The following is a 21,869-nucleotide window of genomic DNA, read 5'->3' as shown; positions in this document are numbered from 1 at the left end:
GTTTTTAAGCACAAATGATATAATAGTACCAGAATGAACAAAGAGAAATCAAGAGAGACTTGGAAAGCATTATGAGTGCATCTGAAACCAGGTTAAAAATAAGCCACAGGTTCTCTTGTGATTTCTGAAACATCTCTTTGTTTAATCATAGAATTATTTCCATCTTCCATTCATCATAAATAATCCACTTTATTATTTCACCAATCCTTTTGTAAAAATTTGGTATTTAGCATAAACAAACACTGAACATTAGCCAGAGGTGTGTTAGTTTTAAACAGAATAGGGAATTTTTAAAAAATACAGAATTTAAAACTTGAAAAGAACACATGAAAAGATTAACATTATCACCCATTTAAAAAAATCAAATTTCGTAAGAACCACTTAAAAAAAAACAAGTGGAAAAATGAGTAAACATAAATATGATCTAATGTATTTCCTTCATAAATACATTTAGACAGAAAAAATGCATAAATGGATAGCCTGACAGTGCATAACACAATAATAAAATATTTTGAGGTGAATAATTAAATCCCAATAAGCATGACTTACAAATAAATTTTGATTTTATTTTTTAATTCTTTATGGAAAAATACGCCACAGTGTCTGTGTAAAAAAAGAAATAGGCATAAACGTATCACTAAAGCCACCAAAATGCACTATGTAGAGATTATTTGAAAACAAAACATATTTTTTAAAGCACGTTACAGCATTTTCAGTTGAACCTTATCCCATAATCACACCTACTGTAGGTGTTAGACAATAGAGGTAGATAAGTTGGGGAGAAAAAATCAGTATTCTAATGCTAGGGAGAAAGATTTTTATAGCTCAGACAGACAAACCCCACTGCCTCTGAAATTCCAAGAAACTTGTAGGAACAAAACATGAAAACCTTTCTGTCCTCCATTTGTGAGCACCGAAATTACTGGAGTTTTAGATATAAGTGAAATTCTTGACAAACAGCCTGTTCACCACAGATTTTTGCAGAGTCTTGTACTAGCCTTAAAATTTACACTGAGGATAACTCTTGTAAAATTTATGAGGTTCAGTAATATTGAAATGGTCAGAAGGAACACGAGATGAGACCGGGTTGTGATGATGATGTGAATTTACGCTACTGATAAACCTGGTAAGTTTCTAAGGAAGGATCTTTTCTGTTGCTGACCACAGAGTCAGCATCAGTGTGACCCAGGATGCCAATACTGTCTGTCAAATCAAGAGAGGACATGCAGAGAGGACGTGACAGAATGCTGGGCAGGAAACAGAGGAACAGTGTCCTTTAATTCTCTGTATCGCTTTCTTCTCTATTTGGGTCCAGTGAAAGTTCGTCCAGCCACAGTGGAAGCCAAGATTGAATTCTCCTTTGAAAGCTGATGCCCAACTGGGGACTTGTTTTATTTGATCTTTTGGTTAATGAATGGTTTTGCATTTTCTGTGCCCATTTTTCTTTCCATCTGGCTAGACAGAATGTGTATATGTAACATTTGTTTGTGTCCATGACCTTTATATTTTTATTTATTCATAAGAACAAATATGATTTAATTTTAAGAAATTGTTGCAAACATTTGTCAAATCTGCCAAGGAAATTTTCATTAATAACTCATCTCAAATGCCTTTAAGTGTGCTTAATTCAAGGATGGAACAGGCTGCTTCTGGCTAAAAGGGGCAATTTGTGCTCAGACATCTGTGTAACAAGAAAAAATTTTGGTCTCAGTTGTGGAATGTGAATATAATCCATCATTAACTGTTGCTGTTCTCAAACTGACTGTAACATTTTTACATCTCACATTTGGCTGTTAGGAGTTTGCAAGTGTGCTGGAAAACAGTTAAGAAGGAAATTATGGCAGAAAAAGGGAAAATAAATGAAACATAATTTTAAAAATCCTGAATACATGTCCTATAGTTTACCTCAAAACTTCACTTACTTATAACTCAAACATCAGGCTCTTTCTTTGAAGCAGCTTATAATAAATTTAAGACATATAACACCACAATCTCTTATAATGGGACTGAGGAATTTCTGTGTGGAAACTATCTGAAGGAATGTCTAAAAAATGATGTCAAGAAATGCAGATAACTTATGCCTTTCTGCATCTATGCAATCCATGACCCCTGCTGAGTTGATAAGGAAGAGACATGTCACAGTTGTAGAAACAAAGAATCACAGAGTAAATCAAAGTATTCATGAATAAAACTTTGGAAATTTTCACTGTCATCAGAAGGGATTTTCCTGATGGTGTGACCTCATTTCAAACAGCACAGTAACTAGTGAAGGGTTGTATTGCACCAAAGGTGGTAAGAGGAAAGCATGTTTGCTTTTTGTCACGATCATGGTTTCCTGTGTTTGGAAAAAAAAAATTAAACCACTCCAAAATATGGTACCACCCCTGGCAGTAACCTACAAAGTAGGTTTTGGAAATAACACTCCTGTCAAATACATTTTAAGGCACTTAAACTGTTATATCATATTTTTGTGTAAAAAAATAAAATATGCATCGAAACAACATTCACAAGTACAAGTCTTCAGAACTGTTTGTATGTACAATCCTGTACATATATACATCGCTGCATAATGAGTGCCTCCCTTCTTATACTGTTGGCCTCGTCAACTTCACTCCCTATAAGAAAGGACAACATGATGTTCAGAGCTGGACAGTATCTATGAACAAAATGAAAGCATCAATCAACACCAGATAATTTATGCTACTAGAAGGAAGACGAAGCCCACCCACCCCGAGAGCATTACATAACCAACAATCCAAACCTCTGGACACAAACAAGTCCACCTGCCCACCTCACTAGCTAGTGGACTTTGTCATTTCTCCAGCCCCATCTGGCTACTCATACTGTCCCGCTGTACACTGGAGGGTGGCCATGGGTCTCAATCAGTCCTATTTGTAAAGCAGAAGAGATACTCATGGATACCCTTATGATTGACAGTTTGTATTTATTTTTGTGGGCAAATGGGATGGGCAAATACTCCACACTTTCTGGATTATTCTAAGGCAGCCAATACCTCCCAGGTTTGGAGTGGTTTCTGTGCAAAAGGAGAATGAACAGCATTGTCCAATTTAGCCTCCCTTTTGGAAATGCTTCTGTCACTCTGCTTTTAAGCATGCAGAAGACAAATTTCATTCTGTTTAATTTGTTGTTCACTACAACTGCATATTTTTGATAGAATATTAGGATTTTTAAATACTTTTCTTCATTCTTTGTCAAAATTTATGTGTACCAATGCTGACCAATGCGCATATACATCGACAGATATAAATGGAAGTTTTCAAAAGGGCTAAATAGTAATAGAAATAAAAAGGTACTAAACCGCTCCTCTACCAGTTGTTGAGTGGGCGGACTGGAGCCCAGAGTGGTACCCAGTAAGGAATGGTAATCGCTACCATTCTGGTAAGTGGAAAAATAAATGAAGGTGCTGGGTGGGCTAACCTGTTCAGGTAGGATCCCGGGGACCTAGGGCACTCCTTCTAAAAACAATGTTGTATTTCTGTCTCGAGTGTCCTTGTGGTATCAGGGAAAGGTTTGGGGGACCAAACAGACCAGGGTTGTAGTCCTCATTCTATAACTGACTAACCCACCCCACGTAACCTCGGACAAGTTGCTCGACTCCCCGGGCCTCCTTCCTAAGCTGTCCAGGGGCGACAGCTGCACTGGCTGCAGTGTTGTAGACAGTAATGAACAACAACAGTGATAATTACAGCAGCTAGCTTTCATCAAACCCCTGCCAGAGGAGCCTCTGTAACTCTGAGGAGCGGATATTATCGTGAGTCTGAGGCACAGAGAAGTGAAATAAGGTGGCCAGGGTCACCTGGAGAGGAGGTGGCTGAGCTCGCAGGCTGGCTCAAGGCCCACGCTCAGAACCAGGGGAAGATGGGGATGTGCTTCGCACACACAGAGCTCAATAGGTGGTAGTGCGGCTATTCCACTTTCAGGATGCTAAGGACACCACACCGGGCACGCCCCTGCCACTGGCTGTCTCTTTCTCCCACTCTTCTCCTGGTAACAGCTGCTGCCTTGTGCCCAGGCTCGGGGCAGTCCTGTAACATCTGTGCCACTGAGAAGGAGCCAGCCCACAGCCCGCCGGGCGCTCCGATGGTACACACAGCATCGAAACTCTGTATGAATCACCTGGATTTTATTTCGGCTGATAATTTAGGAAAGCAAATCTATAGATATCGAATGAGTTACAAGATTCTGAGCTAAGCATGGTGAAATTGACATTGTGTGGGCTCCTATGTTATTTAAACTTTTTAAATGCTCCAACACATAGTTTCACTGTGCAAAGAAGTTACTAGGTGTCTGGAAAATTAAAAATAAAGTAGACATTTTAGATAAAGCCAGGTGCTCCCAGATTTAGAAAGGCATGTGAAATCAGGACAGGCAGGGAAGACGGGGTGGGGGAAAGAACGTGTATACCTGAGAGGAGGGGAGGATATTTTGAGTATACCCCATTGCAATATGTCCGCCATTGTGAGCGGATTTTTTTTAAAAAAGCTTTTCAAAACTGCATTTTAGGTATAGTTGCACTTTCATAACAATATAAACCATGTAACCCTCAGTCCTCCTTTTCAAATTGAAATGGATCAATGCGTCATTATTATCGTGATTGGTTAAGAAAGTATGTACTTGAGGATGAGGGTATGCTAGCAAAAGTTAAAGTATATGCATGGCTAAGATTCGGAAATAGCATTTCAGTCTGATTAGGATTCAAATGAGATCTTTCCAGAGTCTCACCTTCTGCCTTGACACCATCCAAGACTTTATTGTTGGCACCAACACACTTCCCAGAAGGATCTGAACTGGGTGGTATATGAGCAAGGGCACAGATATTAGGGAGAGGTGCTCGTGGCCTGCAAACACGATCTTCAGCATTGGAATTCCTGATGAACAAAGAAGACAGAAAATCTAGAGGCAAATTCAGTCTGTCCTCAAACTAAAGACACTCCATTAAAACTGGAACTCTGGACTAGGTCATTACCATCTTTCCCCCTGAACGTGTTCCTAGGGAATGTCTCAAAAGACTCATTAAATCTTTCCGTCTTCCTTTCACTACCTAAAACTCTAAGCTCTACCCAGAACAGATGAAACTGAAAAGGTGGTCAGTGTTCAAAGGCACCAATAATTCCCACTGCAAATTAGCAGGCTGTCTACCAAGGAGAGGAGAGAAGAGTTGCTTCTCAGAAGGCTGAAAAATATGAGTAAAGCGGAGATTCAAAAATGGATCTTTTCTTGCTTTGTCGTGAAACAGTCTGCTGGACGCCTGTCTGGCATCATTTCACATCCCAAAGTTCACTTTTGAGAACTGAAAGGATATGGTAAGATAATATATGATATATACCATTGTAAGTGGGAGGGCACTTCCGCTAAATGAACATTAATAGAGGCTTTGTGCCTTCTCTTTTGGCCAACGATCTCAAAGCACTTTATGAGATATTATATGGCAGGTGAATTCTAAGATTAGGGCTGAATGTTTAAACCCCACAGTGAAGGTCTTAATGGAACTCAGGTAAATGACTACTACTTCCCGAGTCTACCATTCTATTATACCAAGGGCAAGGTCTGCAGATTTTGTAAACAGCTGCCTACAGTGTGTACCTATTAAGCTTTTATAAGAGAAATCAGACACAGGCAATTTGACTATTATTACCAATTGTTTTAATATGGCCCAGTTGTCAGAATTACTGTGTATGTATGTCAGCTTTTTCAACGGAATAGCTTTAATAGCTTAGCTTCCTTCTTGTTTCTTTGAGAACAGCCTCTGAGAAGGACCCAAGCTCCTAAACATGCACACTGATGGCACATAAATAACTTTTTATTATAACCCACTGAGGAAAGCTCTGCTTTTTCAATTATTTTTACCTTCTAATAAATTTCAAACCTTTATGCAAAAATGTATTTCATAGCCGCTTTCTTTTTCATAGCCTCACAAATCATTGCCGTAAACTGAAAACACTTAACTCGTCCCCAACAATCTCTCTCAAAGCTTGGAAAGTACATGTTTAGATTTTTGCACTTTCTGTCTTCTCACCAATATAAAAAACAAAAGAGCTTTCTTTTTAAAAATAATAGACTTAATCAATGGATAGTCGAAGAGCAGCATCTGATATTATGAACCTGGGAAGTTATCGTGATGAGAAAAGAAGAGCTGAGCGTTCTCCTCCTGTTTCCAGGAGAGGTTATTTGGCGCAAAGGGATGACGCTTAGGAGCGCGGGGATGGGGGTGGAGTAAAAGTGGGGCTGAAGGAAGCAAATGGTAGGAATATGGAGATACTTGTCCCTGAAAGTGATGGCAGCAGGGGTTTCTGACCCAGCGTTCAAGGACCATGGCTGCTGGGCTAAATCACTCAAGCTACCCTTTCTTGGCAAAGACTCGGGCTCTGTCATTCCTCAGCAAGCTGAAGTGGGCTCAGTAACCAGAAATTGGCTGCAAGAGAGACAAGGTGTCTCAAGGTAAGCCACAGCACAGATTCACCTTAGTGTGGGGAATTAGGTACATGCAGCTAGCAATAATGATGCCCATCGTTGTTAGTATGCCATGAGGGCTTACTAGATGTCACGTGCTGCCCAAGTGCTCCCCCATGAATGAAGGAAGCCTTACGATAACCCTGGGAGGCTGGTGAAAACTAGTGTTCACACCACATTACTGATGAGGAAACGGACCTCAGGGTCAGGAAACTGTCCCAGGTGGTGGGGTCTGAACTGCAACCCACACAACCTGCATTTCTAGCCCTCTGTGCCAGGGAAGGTTCAAGGTCTCGGAGGTCTTCAGGTCAAAGTGCCACAGGGATTGCAGCTTCATTAAGCAGAAATGCAGCTTTGTGGTGCGCAAAAAACTTTCTTGTCCAGAGGTTCTTTTGGAACTCCTTCCTCTTGGATGCTTCCCAGAAGCACTTCTAGACACAGAAGTCTGCATCGAGCTCCCTGGCCACCCATACCAGGATGTTCCTGTGACTTCATATGCTTAAGGAGCTAAGTGATTGCTAGGACGCCCCCAGAAGTGTCTAGGGCACACAGACGGAAAGATGAAGCCAAGTCTCTACTGTCAAGAAGCTTTCAGTGGACAAGTGACCTTCTACCTTCTTTGGACCCTCATTCCAATTTGTGTGATGTTCTCTTCTGGCCCTGTGCTGGTTCTCCAGCTCTTGGGTCTCAACTTCAAACGCACTCTTCTGTATGTATGCTGCTCAGGGAAGGGGCTGGGGCTGGGGCTCTGAGAACACCACCCCTCCTTGTCTGCCCACTCCCTGGATGCTTCTGCCAGCAGGGGCACTAGAGGAAGGCTGGAGGAGGAGGTACGTGGGGTCCTACGAATAACAGCACCTTCAGGGGGCAGTGGCAGCAATAGTTGGCTCCAGCTGATAGCTCGCTGTGCCCCTCCTAAGATGCCTGAGCCCCCATTTCCTCCTCCAAGCTCCTAGGCTCTGAGAACCCCAACTTCCCTTTGTTCCCCTAGCTCTTGCTACTTCCTGCGGTTTTACTCCTTTTTGCCCTCACCGCCTCCTTTCCCCCTTTCAGTTTTCTGACACTGTTTAATCTTTCCTACGCTGAAAGAGCGCTTTCAGTTTTCCTGACTGACCCTGGCGGTTACAGGCGCTTTCCTTCCTTTGCCTTGTATTACAGTTACTCACCTTGCTACACAAAGAGAAGGGATCCGTGATGACTAGAAGCTGCTACAGACGTTTGATGAATTAAATAGGGATTTCTCCTCACTTTACGTGCCTGCAATACCTCCTCGTTAATCGTTAATCAAATTTCCTATCACTAGCACTCGAAGCAACTAATGTTAAAAATATGATTGAACATAATATAACAGGGAGGAAAAAAAGCCTAGCTTCCAGGGATTAGGACCCAAGTCCCTGTCACATATCCTTGCTTGTTCCTTTCCTGGGGAGGATGCACAGCTCAATCACTTGGTGAGGGAAGGGGGACCCCAGTGATTCAAGTCATATGTTATTTGTTTCGGGAATCTTTATCTTCCCTCAGTCTTAAAATCCACCTTACTTTTCAATCATTTGATTTCTACTTTCCTCTCCAATTATTAGGGTTTCTTTTCAATCTCCTATTTATCTGTATCTTTCCATCTTTCTTTTTCCCTGCTTTCCTTTCAGTCCTCCCCCCGCCCCACCCCCCAGGAGAGAGCTTCCAGTCTGCGTTTTCATGTCCTCGAAGGTCAGTGTAGAAAGAAGCTGGGAGAAGCTGAGTGAGAGTTAACTTTTCCACGTTCGAACGTTCCATGCTCCAGTGGCCATCACAGTTCAATATGTCAGTTCTAGGGCATCTTTGCCACGTTGCCATCACTATCAGGATGATGACGCAAAATTCAAGAGAGTGAGGTTAGGAACCTGTAGGAGCCCCTGCACTCAGCACACAGTGATTTCTGCCACTTGGTCATGAATTGGGCAAAATGTGATCTTCAAGTCAAGTCAGAACACCAGGATTGCTCTTATTCCAGAAGCCTATGTTGTGCTCCCCCCGTCTCATCCTCTTCACTAACTTGTCAAACAACTCACTCGATCGTTCATTCCTTCAGTCGGCACTCTAGAGCTGATGACCTCCTCTGTGAAAGGGCGAGGCATGCCACGAGTGGGAGGTGACCTAACCCTGCACGAAGTGACTTCCTGGGCGTCCCTGTGACCACTCACACCTACTCCCCATAAGCTTCCTTCAGACCAGTCAGCTCTCAACGGCATTCCCACGCTATCTCCACACCAGTCTCTCTGACTTTAGGTGTGTCCTCTCTAAGCTCTTTTCCGCTCTGTGGCCAGAATGAGCACAAAATCTGATTCTGTCAAACTCCTCAGGAGTCTGTGACCCAGGGGAGACCCCTAAGTGCCGTGCACGAGGACCCTCCTGACCTGGCCCCCATCCCTCTATATCTCTATATGTCATGCTCCTCCCCTCTCCTGCCTCCATGCTCCAGCCTGGAGGAATGCCTGTGCTGCTCCCCATCACCGCCCCCCCCCCACTAGGCCTTTACACAGGAGCTCCTCTGGCCTACAATGCCCATCCCCCACGTCTCGCTTCACCCACTCCTCGAGCCCTCAGCTCTTACGTCGCCTCCTCTGGGACGCCATCCTCAAAGTCCCAGGCTGGTCATCAGGTCCTTTCTACTCTATGCTTACCCAACCTGCAACACGCTCCAGCCTAGTGTTCACTGCACTTACTACCACCGGTGGTTTCTTCATCTTTGAGCATAGGGTAGGTGCTCAAAAGGAGTGTGTCGAATGAATGGATCTGTATTCTTCCAGATTGCATCATAAATTTACTGTGCAGACTATCACTCCGTTTTCACTACATTCTTTAAGTAGGAGAAAAAAATGGCAATAATTTAAAAAAAAAAACCAAACAAACTTACTAGAAAGAGTTTTCTTTTTAAAGTAAAATTTAAATATAGGACTCTTTTCATCTTGCTATCACTGCAGTAATATAAATGAAGCAAATTAATTTTAATGCTCCCAGGTACTGATTCTGTGTCACCATGGTTGACAGGATCCAACTAGACTTTATGAGATGGCATTTGACTTTATGGAAGTGAACACGATGCACGCATTTACAATTTTACAGGGGCTTTAAGCTGTCATGCTGAAAAATGTTTATAAAACATTAATCAAAAAATGCCTCTTTAATACAATGCATTGTCTGAAAGATGTTAGAAGGCGCATATTGTAAATGGATTCTTTTTCTGACTAAAGTAATTTCCACCAAAAGCATTTCCCCATTGCTCTACAAGTACACTGTGTGGATAGATAAAGAGCACTTTCCCAGCACATTACTACCTGCTCCAAACACTTGGGAAATCAGTAATGTACAGCATGCCACAGTTCCATGTCACACATGACACATTCATCTACAATTATCCAACAGAGCTTGACACTGCAACATATTCCATAAGCAGAGCTTTCAACTGACATCTGCCAAGTAGGAACTTCAAGTGAGAGCTTTCTTCTTCTAACAAGCAAGTAAGGGGTTCCTTTTATCCTATACCCAGGATAGAAAGGATAAAACAATACATACAAGAACAAGTTTTTTTCCCTCCCTATTTTAACTATTTTTATTTTATGTTCTCTGAATTAGAAAATTCCCTTCGTATCAATGTTCAAGTTGCAAGAGTTTATACTTTCTATTGGATGGACAGTTTTTCATGTTTCCTTGAGCAACATTTTTCTTTCTAGATTAAATACGGACTTTTATTTAACCCATGCTGAAGGCTGAGCCTGCTCTATTGTTCCTAATATAAAAACCAGCTACTTCACATCGCTGTTCAGCTTACTTACTTGTGGGTGCACCATGTTCTCACCATCCACCCATCCGTTCATTAAAAAATACCTCTGGGGCCTCTGCCTGATGTGAGGCACTGTCCTCGTTGCTGGGGTTATCAGGTCAGTAGCACTGCCAAGGTCCCTGTCCTCCTGGGGCTCACCTTCTGGTAGCTCTTGCCCTGATACCTCAGCTTTCCTCTGTCAGTGGGATGCATGTCAGCATGGCTTGTGTAACCCCTCCTGTCACTGGCTTACCCAGTTTCTACAACTGAGAGTTTGGGGATTATCTTTGACTAATTCCATTTGTCTTCTTACCCCTTGACCAAGCCACTGAATTCTGTAGATTCTTTCCTCCATCTGCCACTCTCCTTCCCCCCTCAGTTTTCACTGCCACCTGCCTAATTCAGTGCCTCAGAAAATCGAGCCAAGATCACTCTTACAGCCTGCTGACATCACCCCGTCTTCAGACTCTTCCCTTCATCAATCCTCCAAACCCTGGCCAGATTAATCTTCCCCCAACCCACATTAATTAAAGCCAATAGCCTGCTCAAGAATTACAATGACTTTCCAGGGCCCATTCATCACATTCTCTCCCTATTCAACTTCAGTAAAGAACAGTTACTACGGCCACCATTTTGGAAGTGCTTACTGCATGCTAAGTGCTTTGCCTGCATTATCTCATTTAATCCTCACAACAGCCCTGTGAAGTAGTGGTGATTTTCCCATTTAAGCCTGAGGAAACTGGGGTTTAGGGCAGTTAAGCGACTTGCCTGACATCATACATCACGCATTTCAGTAGAGTCAGAATTGGACCTCCGTCTCTTTACCTTTAATCACTGAGCCGTGCCAACTCCATGAAACCAAACTTTCCCTTGCCAACTGCTGTCACTGGCTCGGGTCTAGCACTTTCTTGTGTTTGTAAGAGCTGAGCCTCTGCTGGATCTTGCCCCTTCTCCCTAGTGCCTAAATCCTGTGGCTTCATTCAGGCTCAGCTTTCTATTTCCTCCACCCCGAGGGTGGCCTCTCTACGGATTTCTTCCTCTTTTGAGGAAAGAAGTCGCTCTTCCTCCTGGCATCAGTGAATGTAGTATTTGCTGATGCTGCCATTATTTTCTTCGGGGTAGGTTTTGTTTTCCCCTGAACAGCGGCAAAGTATTACATTTTTCTTTTAATCTCCTGCAGTATTGAAGCACAGGACTGCTACTTGATAAATGATTGATTACTTAAGAATAGGTACTAAAGTAAGGTTTCCTATTTAAAAGGACAGGATATAGAACAAATATTAGTTGCTTTGCTAGACTGCAGAGAGACTGCCTCCACACACCCCTTGGAGAGAGGACTGTATTTCCCAGCATAAAATTTGCTGTGGCGGGAAGGAAAGAAACCGGGCTGACAGAGGAACACGAAATTTGAAAGGAGTATTGAAGTGTGGAGTAGGAGAGGAAATACGTTGAAAAACACCGTCTGGGTCCTTTGAAGTCTCATATTACACTTAGGTGCTCACTTAGCTAATATCGCGCATATTCCAATCACCTGCATCATTTCCTGTCTTTCAGGGGTTCACTCGCTGGAATTCACATGACCTGTTGTCCATTTAAGGGCTTTCTCAGACTTTTCACCGAGTTTTGGAGAGAGCTGCTGGAAAATCTGGAATCCAGTTGCTTCGCTCCTCAGTTGTCATGGTGATTTCCCGCTTTTGTTTAGTCTGTTCTTAGTTAGAAACATCCATAAGTTTACTATCTAAATGTCCCACACATTGTTATTTGGAGTCTATCTCTTCCTCAGTCAATCTCTCAGAAAAGACCATGCTTGCCTTTAAAAGTCATTGGGATAGACGGTCTCCCCAGTCATAACATAATCCAGGAAGGCAGTCGCTGTTTGAGGAACAGAGACACTCTTCTCTGGCATCGCTAAGTGCCAACCTCTCTCTCTCTCTCTCTCTCTCTCTCTCTCACACACACACACACACACACAGAGTCCTTCTCTTTAAAGACAAAACTGTCGCAGAAAGTCAAACTCACTCGCACTAATTTATGTCAATTACTAAACAAAGGAGCAATTACATGCCATTTCTAGAAGACAAAATGATGCCATGATAAAGTACAACAACAGTTCTGGAATTTGGTTAGAAAAGGCTTTCAGTTAGGATAACCCTAAAGCAGGCTAATTTTCAGTAATATAGCTGTCACTTTCATGCAGCGATTTATAATCTATTATATCCAGTAGCCTACATGAGGCAGATCAGTATAGCAGTTAAGAAGCCTGATATGGGGGTGGGTGGGCAGGGAGTGGGGGTTGGGTGGGCTGGGGGAAGAAGCCTGACACAGGAGTCAAAGAGCCCTGGGTTAGAATCCCATGTCTACCACTTAGCACCTGCATGACCTTGGTTGGGCAACTTATTCAACCTCAGTTTTCACATCTGTAAAATGTACTTACTTCACAGGTTTTTTTTTTTTTTTTTTAATAAATGCTAAGTGAAATAATGCTCAAAGTCTTGTAAGTAGTAAGTCTTCGTCCATTATGTGTCAGACACTCTTCTAGGTCCAGTGAATTAATGGGTAACCGCGCCCCTCCCACTGCCTTCAAGGAGTGTATGCTCTTACTCATTTAACAGTGAGAGAAGATAGAAAGTACCATGCCAAATCTAGGCAAAGAGCAAATTCCGTCCAATAACAACATCATGACACATGGCAGTGAGGGAATGCAGCACTGCTGTCTAGGAACACAGTGGTTAGGCAAATGGATTCAGTGAACGTTTGGGGTATTCTGATTTTTGTTTCTCTTTTAGTGGGGGTAAAAAGAAAGGCCCCCTACTTCTAGGTCAATGGGTATGGCCCGGCTTGCTGCCCATCCGAGACCTGCTGGATCAGTTAAGAGTTCCCCTAAGATATGGCCTTTTGGAGCAGGAGGTAATTAGTCTGCACAGCCCCCAAAATTACATTCTGCTTATAATCCTGGCTAATCCAGGACTCCCCCCAAACATACTCTGGTATGTTCCAAAGGCTGGCAAGTCACCTCCTGCCGATTCCCTCAGGAAGGGGGAAAGGATGTCACAGATCGTGTGATCTGTTCTCATTCACTTCCAACTCAATGACTGGTCTTTTGCTCAAATTCTCCAAGGCATTTTAATATGTGGATTATGCTGCTTTACCCTTGCCAATGATTTACATTTTATTGCTTCCCTGTTCTTTTTGTGTCATTCCATCTTTAACGGGAATCTCCTGCCATATTATCTTTGATATGACTCTACCGCAGCATTAGAAACTCGATTGCTGCTGTATGAGACACAGAAGAAAACATTTTTGTCCTTTTTGTACCAAGAGTCATCCAAAATGAGGTACAACTAAGTAACATATGCAAATATGAGCTCTCTAGCAGTTTCCGCAGTGTCCCAGTGTGGGGTTCACGGAATCCACATAGATGTTGAGTGGTTCCAAATTGCTGAATACAAAGGCAACAATAGCAGCGCCGGGATCTCTGACGACCCCCACCCCCTTTGGCTAGACCTCTGGCAGAAAAACACGATCATCTCACCCCAGTTTAATAGATATGTACAAATGGAATTTTAATTTCTAACTTCTGAAGCCTGAAAAATGTCATACGGTTATCTCTGGAGATTGCACAGGAGAGGGAAAGGGACACTTTAAAATCCATAGAGATGTCAGCAAACGTGCTTCACAAACTGGCCTCTCTGTTTTCCTCTCAGGAGCTCGTGCTGCTTGATAACCACCCTCCCCTCCACAGTTAGGAAGGTTTTAAATGTCAGATTTCTTTTCTGATGGTCAACTTGGAGAGATTTATCCTTCATCTTTCAAAACCAGAACCCAAAAATACTTCTTTTATCCAAAAGTGAGAATTAGGCCTGGGAGAGCAGGACAATTAACAAGTATAAGGTTACAAACCACACGTCTAAGGCTGTAATTAAGAGAAAGGAACCATCTTTCCAGGAGTCCAAAGCTTTAGGAAAGAGAGAGCAGTGTTCATGTTTTAGTCTTTCAACAATCCCATCTCATATGGGACTTCAGGAGCCACATCTGGAGTTCACGGATATTCCCGATCTTCACTTGCAGGTTAGTGAGGCAGAATACAGACTGTAGAAGATAGTTACGCAGGGCTTGCTCTGGGTCAGGCAGCATTTGGAGTGTGCAAACATCAGTTCGTTCCCTCCTCATGTCTACAGTGTGCGTAAAACTTCCATTCTTACCTCCATTTCTCAGATGAGGAACCTGAAGTAGCAGTCAGGACCAATTTCCCCAAGGCCAGGTACAGCTAGTGACCGGAGGGAGCTGGATGTGCATACAGACTGGCTCCAGCATCCGTGGTCTTCAGCCAGAATTCTGGGCCTGCAATGCCTGAATGCTAATTTGTCACAGTGCCGAGGGACCCCAGAAGAAAAGAGATGCTTGATAATATTAACACCAAAAACAGAGGGGGGGAAACCTAAGAAAAATAATATTTACACAAGAAAAGTCTGAAAGGAAAAGAGAGGGACTCCTTTCAACACAGGTGCTTATGTGGCCGGCCTTTTACCTGCTTCAGGTAAAAGGTGGTTTTATGACCATTTTTGGCCCATTAGGAAAATACTAAAGATGGGGTTTTAGTCTTCAGTTACCCGGGCTGTAAGCCCATCACTTTGCTGAAAGTTTTATGTAAATAAAGATGCAAGACAAGACCAAAATGAGCAGCTGGTGTTATTTCTGTTTTGAAACAGGTACGTTCTGATTGGAAAAGACATTTAATGAATGGCCTGAGCTGGCTCACCAGATGCTGACAATGAAACATTTAACTCTACCAATTGAAGGTTTCTGCCTCAGAAGATTAGGTACACCTTCACCTGTCTGACAGCGTTGTAGGAGTAATTAGCAAGCAGGGAATTCCAGAATGAATTAAAGAACTGAGCCACGGGGGCTTCATTCAAATGCTGGCTGTGTCTTCCAGGAGGGGGTCACCATATTTATGGAGACGAGGTGGGCAGGAAGTAGATTGAGATTACTTTTTTTCCTTTACTAGGCTGTGAAGGAAGAGTCTTTTGTCTTCTTAAGAGAAAATCTGGCTAATATTCATGCTCACAGGATGTGAAAACATCAAAAAATAGACGGAGGCTTTCATATGAAAAAAATAACACGAGGTCATCAAATACGTTTAACATGGTCACCAATACGGAACTGGCCCCTGGCTCAGAACAGAACTCACTGAACTCTGGCTCTGGAAAGCCTTGTTTAATTTTACAGGATTTATTTAGATATGTTTTTATATAAATGAAGAAAAACACTGAAATCTTTTCAGTCCAAGGCAAAGAGAAGCTGACGGATAGGACATGTGCTTTCACGGATTCTGGCACAGCTTCCACCCTCTAAACTTAGTGCTCCCTAAAATTTTGCACTGGAGATCCTCTTACTAGTGGATAGTGGGACTTCTGGAAGGCTTCCAAGTCCAAGTGGTAAATGTGAGTAAGCTGTGACACAAATGCACGGTATTTTTTTTTAATATACATTTTTTGTCTTGTCAACATGGCCATTTAATCACCCTCTGGCAGTAATTTTCTTCTTGATGGTACCATGTTTATGATGAACATCAACCTCAGAAGAGATGCCTCCTGACACAAAAGAATGAGGCAGTTTTGATTTGGGGATTAAAAGTCAGGGCTGTTTATCCTTAAATCCATCTGTTTTTTTTTTTAAAGATTTATTTATTTATTTGAGCGACAGAGAAAAAGAGAGAGCACGCAGGGGGTAAGGGGGAGAGGGAGAGAGAGAATCTCAAGCAGACTCCCCTATAAGCACGGACCCTGATGCACAGCTTGACCTCAAGACCCATGAGATCATAACATGAGCCAAAATCACAAGTCGGACACTCAACCGACTGAGCCACCCAGGCCCCCCTAAATCCATCTGTTTTAAAAAGGTTGACCGAGGTTTCTGTGGTTTAACTTGGCTAGGTGATGTCCTACTAACCCCCTCCCGCCCTTTATTTATTCTGAATGATATAAAAATTGGGGAGTTAAGGCCTCATTTAGAAGGCTTTTAGGCAGAGGAAGAAATTAAGACCTGGGAGCCATTTCTGGAAATAATGATGTTTTTCTAATTCCCTCCGTTTTCCTTGACCTCTGAGTACTTCACATATCTAAGAGAACTGTGTTTTTGGGACGCCTGGGTGGGTTAAGTGTCTGCCTTCGGCTCAGGTCATGATCCTGGGGTCCTGGGATTGAGTTCCGTATCAGGCTCCTTGCTCAGCGGGGTGTCTCCCTCTCCCTCTGCCTGTCGCTCCCCCTGCTTGTGCTCTCTCTCTCTCTCTCTCTGACAAATAAATGAATAGAATCTTAAAAAAAAAAAAAGAAAATAACTGCGGTTTTTCACAAGTCAGTACAAACGGCCACTTTTATCAACAAATGAGTAGGCATAATCCTATGTTGCAGTCTTTCTGGAACACAATAGTGCATAAATGCACATCGACACAGAACGCAGTCCTACTACAGCGGTTCTTGGCCCCAGCTACACCTCACAATCACCTGGGTGGCTTTTAGAAAGTCTCTATCCTGAGGGAATTGGAGTTAATAGCTGTGGGCAGAAGTTGGGGCATCATGGTTATTGGACGGCTCCCAGGTGATTCTAATGTGAGCTGGGCTGAGAAGCCAGGTCTGGTAAGAAGGGGGAGCAAGAGGATTCTCCGGAGGACTCTGGAGGGAGACAGACGGGCCCGTGTGCCGGCTCTGCTGTTTTCCCACTGTGTGCACTGGGGTGAGCTATCTGACCTCACGGAAGCAGAGTTTTCTCCTCTGGACGGTGGGATTGGTAACGGCTACCGGGCAAGACTGTTGTGAAGCTTACCTGAGATAAGAAGGCAACGTATGTGCTTAACCCAGTGCCTAGCATGTAGTAGGCACCACACGAACATGAGAGCCTGCTCCTTTTAAGGTTTCAACGTGTCTTTGCATCTACTTTTCTGATTTAATGTTTGCCTCAGCCTTAGGAGGGCAGGAGAAAAAATACAGGCCTGCAAGTTTGGATGTCAATATGTCTGCCTGATTTAGAATTTCATATCACTTTATTATCAAAATAATTTCATCTCCTCTCTAACCTCTGCAGCGCCTCAGGGCTCGGTCCTCAGAGCGCCTTTCTCCTCTGTCTCCATGCTCCTTAGTGATCTCATCCAGTGTGTGAGCTTAAAATAACCTCTATATGATGAAAACTCCAGACTCACAGGGCCAGCTCTCCACTGGATGTTGAGAAGACATCTCAAACTTAGCATGCTGAAAACGGAACACTTGACCTGCCCCCACATCCTTCTCTTCCACCACCAAAATCTGTTTCTTTGCCATCTTCCCTAATCCAGTAAATGGCAACTCCATTTTTCCAGCCCCTCAGGCCAAACACCTTGGAATATCTTTAATTCCCGTTTTTCTTACAAGCACATCTAGTTTATCAGGAAGTCCTATAGCTCCGTGTTCAGAATATGTCCAGAATCCAACACCACTTCTACCACTGTTACCTTCGACCTTAAACTCCTGTCTGGATTAAAGCTTCAGAACTGGCCGTCCTGTTTCTCACTGCTGTACCCCTCCACCCATCCAGCCCCAGGAGCCACAGGGATCCTTTCAAAGTGGACGTTGGATCTTATCACTAGTCTACTCAACCTTCCAATGGCTTCCCCTCTCATTCTGAGTAAAAGGTTAAGTCCTTATAATGGCCAACAAGGCCTTACATGGTATCACTCACCCCTCTCCCATTACCTTGTACCACGTCTCCTGCAGCACTCTCCCTCCCTCATTCCCTTCCCAGAATACCGGCCCCTTCCTCATCCTCCAACTGGCCAAGCACAGTGTTGCCTCCGGTCTTTCGCCCTCACTGCCCCCTCCACTTGGAGTCTCCTTGCCCTAAATACCCACAAGGCTTGCTCCCTGCGTCCTTCCGGTCTTTGATCCAATGGCCCCTTTAAGCCTAAAACTTTCCCACCTCCACCCTGGCACTCCTATTCTCCTTATTCTCCTTCCTGTAATAACAATTCTCCCTTTCTGTATGACACTTACCATCACCAGATGGTTGTATGTTTAACTGTTTGTCTGTTTAATCCTACTGGAAAGGAACTAGATAAGGGCAAGAACTTTTTTGTACTTTGTTCACTGCTGTAGCCCATGGGGCCTGGAACAGGGCCTGGCATACGGTAGGCACTAAATAAACACTTGGTGAGTGAATGAATGGATCAAGGAGATTGTGTTTTAAAAGCATCTTTTCATTGGCACGAGCGCTTCCTGTTTGGTTTTGCACTCACTGTCAGTGCAGAAGGGTTTTTTTTTTGTATTAATATTTAGGAAGTTCGCTCTAGCGGTACGAGAGTACTAGTACTAGAGGAGACTAGTTGTAGTACAGAGAGCACTAGTACACAGAGCAAACGTGCAGCAAAGGCAGCTCTGGGAAGTGCCACGGATACACTATCATGACCGTGCTCGGCTTCAGGAGAGATGACATTCCAAATGAGCTGGCTTCCAGGGACCCAGAGATCTTTTTTTAAAAAAAAGATTTTATTTATTTATTTGACAGAGAGAGACACAGTGAGGGAGGGAACACAAGCAGGGAGAGTGGGAGAGGGAGAAGCAGGCTTCCTGCTGAACAGTGAGCCTGATGCGGGGCTCGATCCCAGGACCGAGCCGAAGGCAGATGCTTAACTGACTGAGCCACCCAGGCGCCCCTTCCAGGGACCCAGAGATCTTTTGAGTTGTGTCCAATTTTATAACTCCACTTGCCCCGACAGTAACTTGTCAAAAACCTACCGAGTACCCCGTGGCTTTAAAAAGTGGGCAGCTACCTTTAATTTCTGGCTGGAGTTGTGTGGATGGGGACTGTAGATGGGGACAAGGAGGCGGTGGGTGTCCCCCTCGTTTTGCAGCTGCAGGCTCATTTATTCTTTGCTGTAAAGAGGCATGGAGCTGGCTGTCATTAAATACATGCAAGTGGGTTTATAGTGTCTGGTTCAATTAAGGGAACTTCTGGGAAGAGATGCAACCAAATAATTGGAGAGACACAACTCTGAAATGACAACTGCTATTCACAGGCCTCTGTTTGCGAGTGGAGATGGAGAGATATGAACTTCAAGCGAATGAGATCTCCTGGGTGAGGGTCTTCACTTCAAACACAGTAAACAACTGTTGTTCTGTGATGCACATTTTAGTACTGCTACAGGCAAACTTTCTAAATATTCATAGTAATAAAGACCAAACCCCTCTGCAATCGGCAGCGAGTGCAGAGCTAGCGGGAAGCGCTGCGAGATGGGCTGTTGTCGGCTCTCCTGGACGTGGCGAAGCCTTCATCAGTAAGGACCAGCCCCCGAACACCACAACGTGCTCCTCTCCCTTCTCGTGGCATTTCCCTTTCAGAAGCATGGAGTGTATGTGACTTTGGGTGCATTACTGATTATTAATGTGTAAAACTGATTTCTGTGGAGCTACCACTAACTATGATGGGGTGGTTTTTACTTTGAAGTAAATATGAAACTCAGGAAGTGCAAGTCTGCACTAACTTAATGCCACTAAGAGTTGACATTTGAAGCACACAGTTTAAGGACTTCGTATATAGTTCGAGGTGCCACCGTGAGCCAAGCTCGGCTGCAGTGAAGCTGGTGCCGGTAAACACCGGCTCCTCTTGCGCCTGCCCTGTCATTGAGGCTGAACGAGCGGCAGACAGCTAACACACCCTTCTTAGAAATTTCTAGAAGCCTGGGTGGTGTGATGGGAAGGACCTGGTCCTTGATGTCAGAGACCTGGGTTTAAATCCTGACCACGCCATCTACCAGCTATATGGTCAGGCAATCTAACCCTAATTCACCTCAGTTTCCACATCTGCTCAAAATGAGGTTAAAATAACTGTCTCAAAGGGGAGTTGGAGGTGTTAGTGAGGCAGTGCTTGTCAAGCACCTAGGACGGCACCTGGCACAGATGCTGGCAACTAGGATTATGATTCTGGTTAGAAATAGCATCATGACATAGTATTATGGGGCTCAGATTTAGTCCTTTACAGGACTGAGCAGAAAGGGGCTTGCTACTGAAATCATCCAGGGTGAGATCTGAAGCATTCCTAAAACTTTTGAGAATGGTGACTGCTGAAGACTGCCACGGGGACTGAAACCTCCTTGGTAGAGTGCTGCCAAAACTCCCCTGGCCTTCATCTGTCTACAACTTCTGGGTAAGTGCTTACGGTTCTATTTGGGTTGCTGTCCCTTTCAGAGTGCTGACTTCTGGAAAGTGGTGATTTTATCTTGTGTTTCTTTTCTTCTCTTTCTTTCTTTTTTAATTTTAATTTTATTTTTTAAAAAGGTTTATTTATTTATTTCTGAGAGAGAGAGAGACAGAGTGTGAGTGCATGATGGGGAGGGGAGGGAGGGGCAGAGGGAGAGAGACAAGCTGACTCCCCGCTGAGCCAGGCTTGATCCCAGGACCCTGAGATCATGACCTGAACTGAAATCAAGAGTTGGAGGCTTCACTGACTGAGCCACCCAGGGGCCCCTCTTTTCTTTCTTTTTCAAAAATCTGTCCACAGTATCGATTATATTTTAAGATCTTCTGGGAAAAATCATATATATTTCCTTTCATGAAGGGACTTATATAAGGACAACTTTCAAATACCAGGCATGCTGAAATTATTTTAAATATACTCAAACTTTACTCTCAGCTTGAAAAAGAAAGCTTCACTTTTGGAGAGACTGCTAGGGATGATGGGCAGGCACTAAGTGAATGGCTTTCCTTTGATCGGGTTATGCCTTGTGAAATACTGGCATACTTCCATATCCAAATGCTGTGGTTTAACCACACTGATGCAAAGGGAACTCAAAAGACCTTTGAAGTTAGGCACAAATATAGATATAGGTTAGAAAAACAGGAGCAAGTTTTTATTCTTCCTAGACACAACCACAGTATCATATACTGAAGCCGTGGAAAGAGGAGGTGAATGATTTGGAGAAATCGGAGTTCAAGCCTACTGAGTTGTTTTAAAAATTTTATTGTTTATCTTTTTATGCTACTTTGTTGTATGTCATGAGCATCTATGTCCTAAATATCTCCTTTTGGCTAATAATGAGATAAAAAGTATCCACATCATGGCCAGACTAAAGTTAAACAAACAAACAAACAAAAAACAAAACAAAAAAAAACAACACCCCAAACCAACCAAGCCAAGTTGACCCAGACTAGTTTCCATTATCATAAAAAAGCACTTACACAAAACTTGCCTGAATGCTCTGCTAGGTCAAAAGCTTCCCTAAAGACCTGGGTGGGTGAGCTACCATCTCTGGAAATCAGGATGTGATTCTGGATGCATGTATTATGGTGGCTCTAAACTTTCAGGTGCATAATACTGTTTATTGGTATGTTTCAAAAATCAGACTCCAGGGTCTTATTCTTAAAAATTCTGAATCAGATGAGGTCCAATAATCTCCTTTTTTTTTTCCTTTAAAGGAAGTAATTTGCTGTAATTTAGAGGGCCACCCTTGGGGAAATGTTGATCTTAAGGTACCCCTCTTAAGGCTCAAGATTCTAAAGCTGAATACCTTTCAAAATCAGAGAATTTTTTTCTTTTTTTCACCACCATAAATCAGAGAATTATTGAATGTTAG

The 21,869-nt window shown here is 43.3% G+C and overlaps 1 protein-coding gene across 6 annotated transcripts in view; it reads right to left on the bottom strand.

Annotated features, from left to right (window-relative positions):
- Nucleotides 1-556: 556 nt before the first annotated feature.
- Nucleotides 557-21,869, bottom strand: part of SLC10A7 (solute carrier family 10 member 7) — a 256,149-nt gene continuing 234,836 nt past the window's right edge. For 2 of the 6 annotated variants that reach the window (XM_028125283.2, XM_028125287.2), the window contains 2 exons: nt 4,744-4,914; nt 557-2,615 (listed from right to left, as the gene is read on the bottom strand). In XM_028125283.2, the coding sequence (XP_027981084.1) occupies nt 2,521-2,615; nt 4,744-4,914 (266 nt within the window). In that variant the 3' untranslated portion in view covers nt 557-2,520. Of the gene's footprint in view, nt 2,657-4,743; nt 4,915-21,869 lie in introns of all 6 variants that reach the window. The other 4 variants (XM_028125288.2, XM_028125289.2, XM_028125284.1 and 1 more) reach the window with 3 other exon arrangements.

This window comes from Eumetopias jubatus, unplaced genomic scaffold (genome assembly GCF_037043125.1).
Source record: "Eumetopias jubatus isolate StellerSeaLion01/CBP00866 unplaced genomic scaffold, mEumJub1_p1.0 scaffold_2, whole genome shotgun sequence".
In the NCBI taxonomy this organism is placed as follows: domain Eukaryota; kingdom Metazoa; phylum Chordata; class Mammalia; order Carnivora; family Otariidae; genus Eumetopias; species Eumetopias jubatus.
Note: the sequence above shows the minus strand (reverse complement) of the source record. Positions and strands in the feature narration are given on the sequence as shown.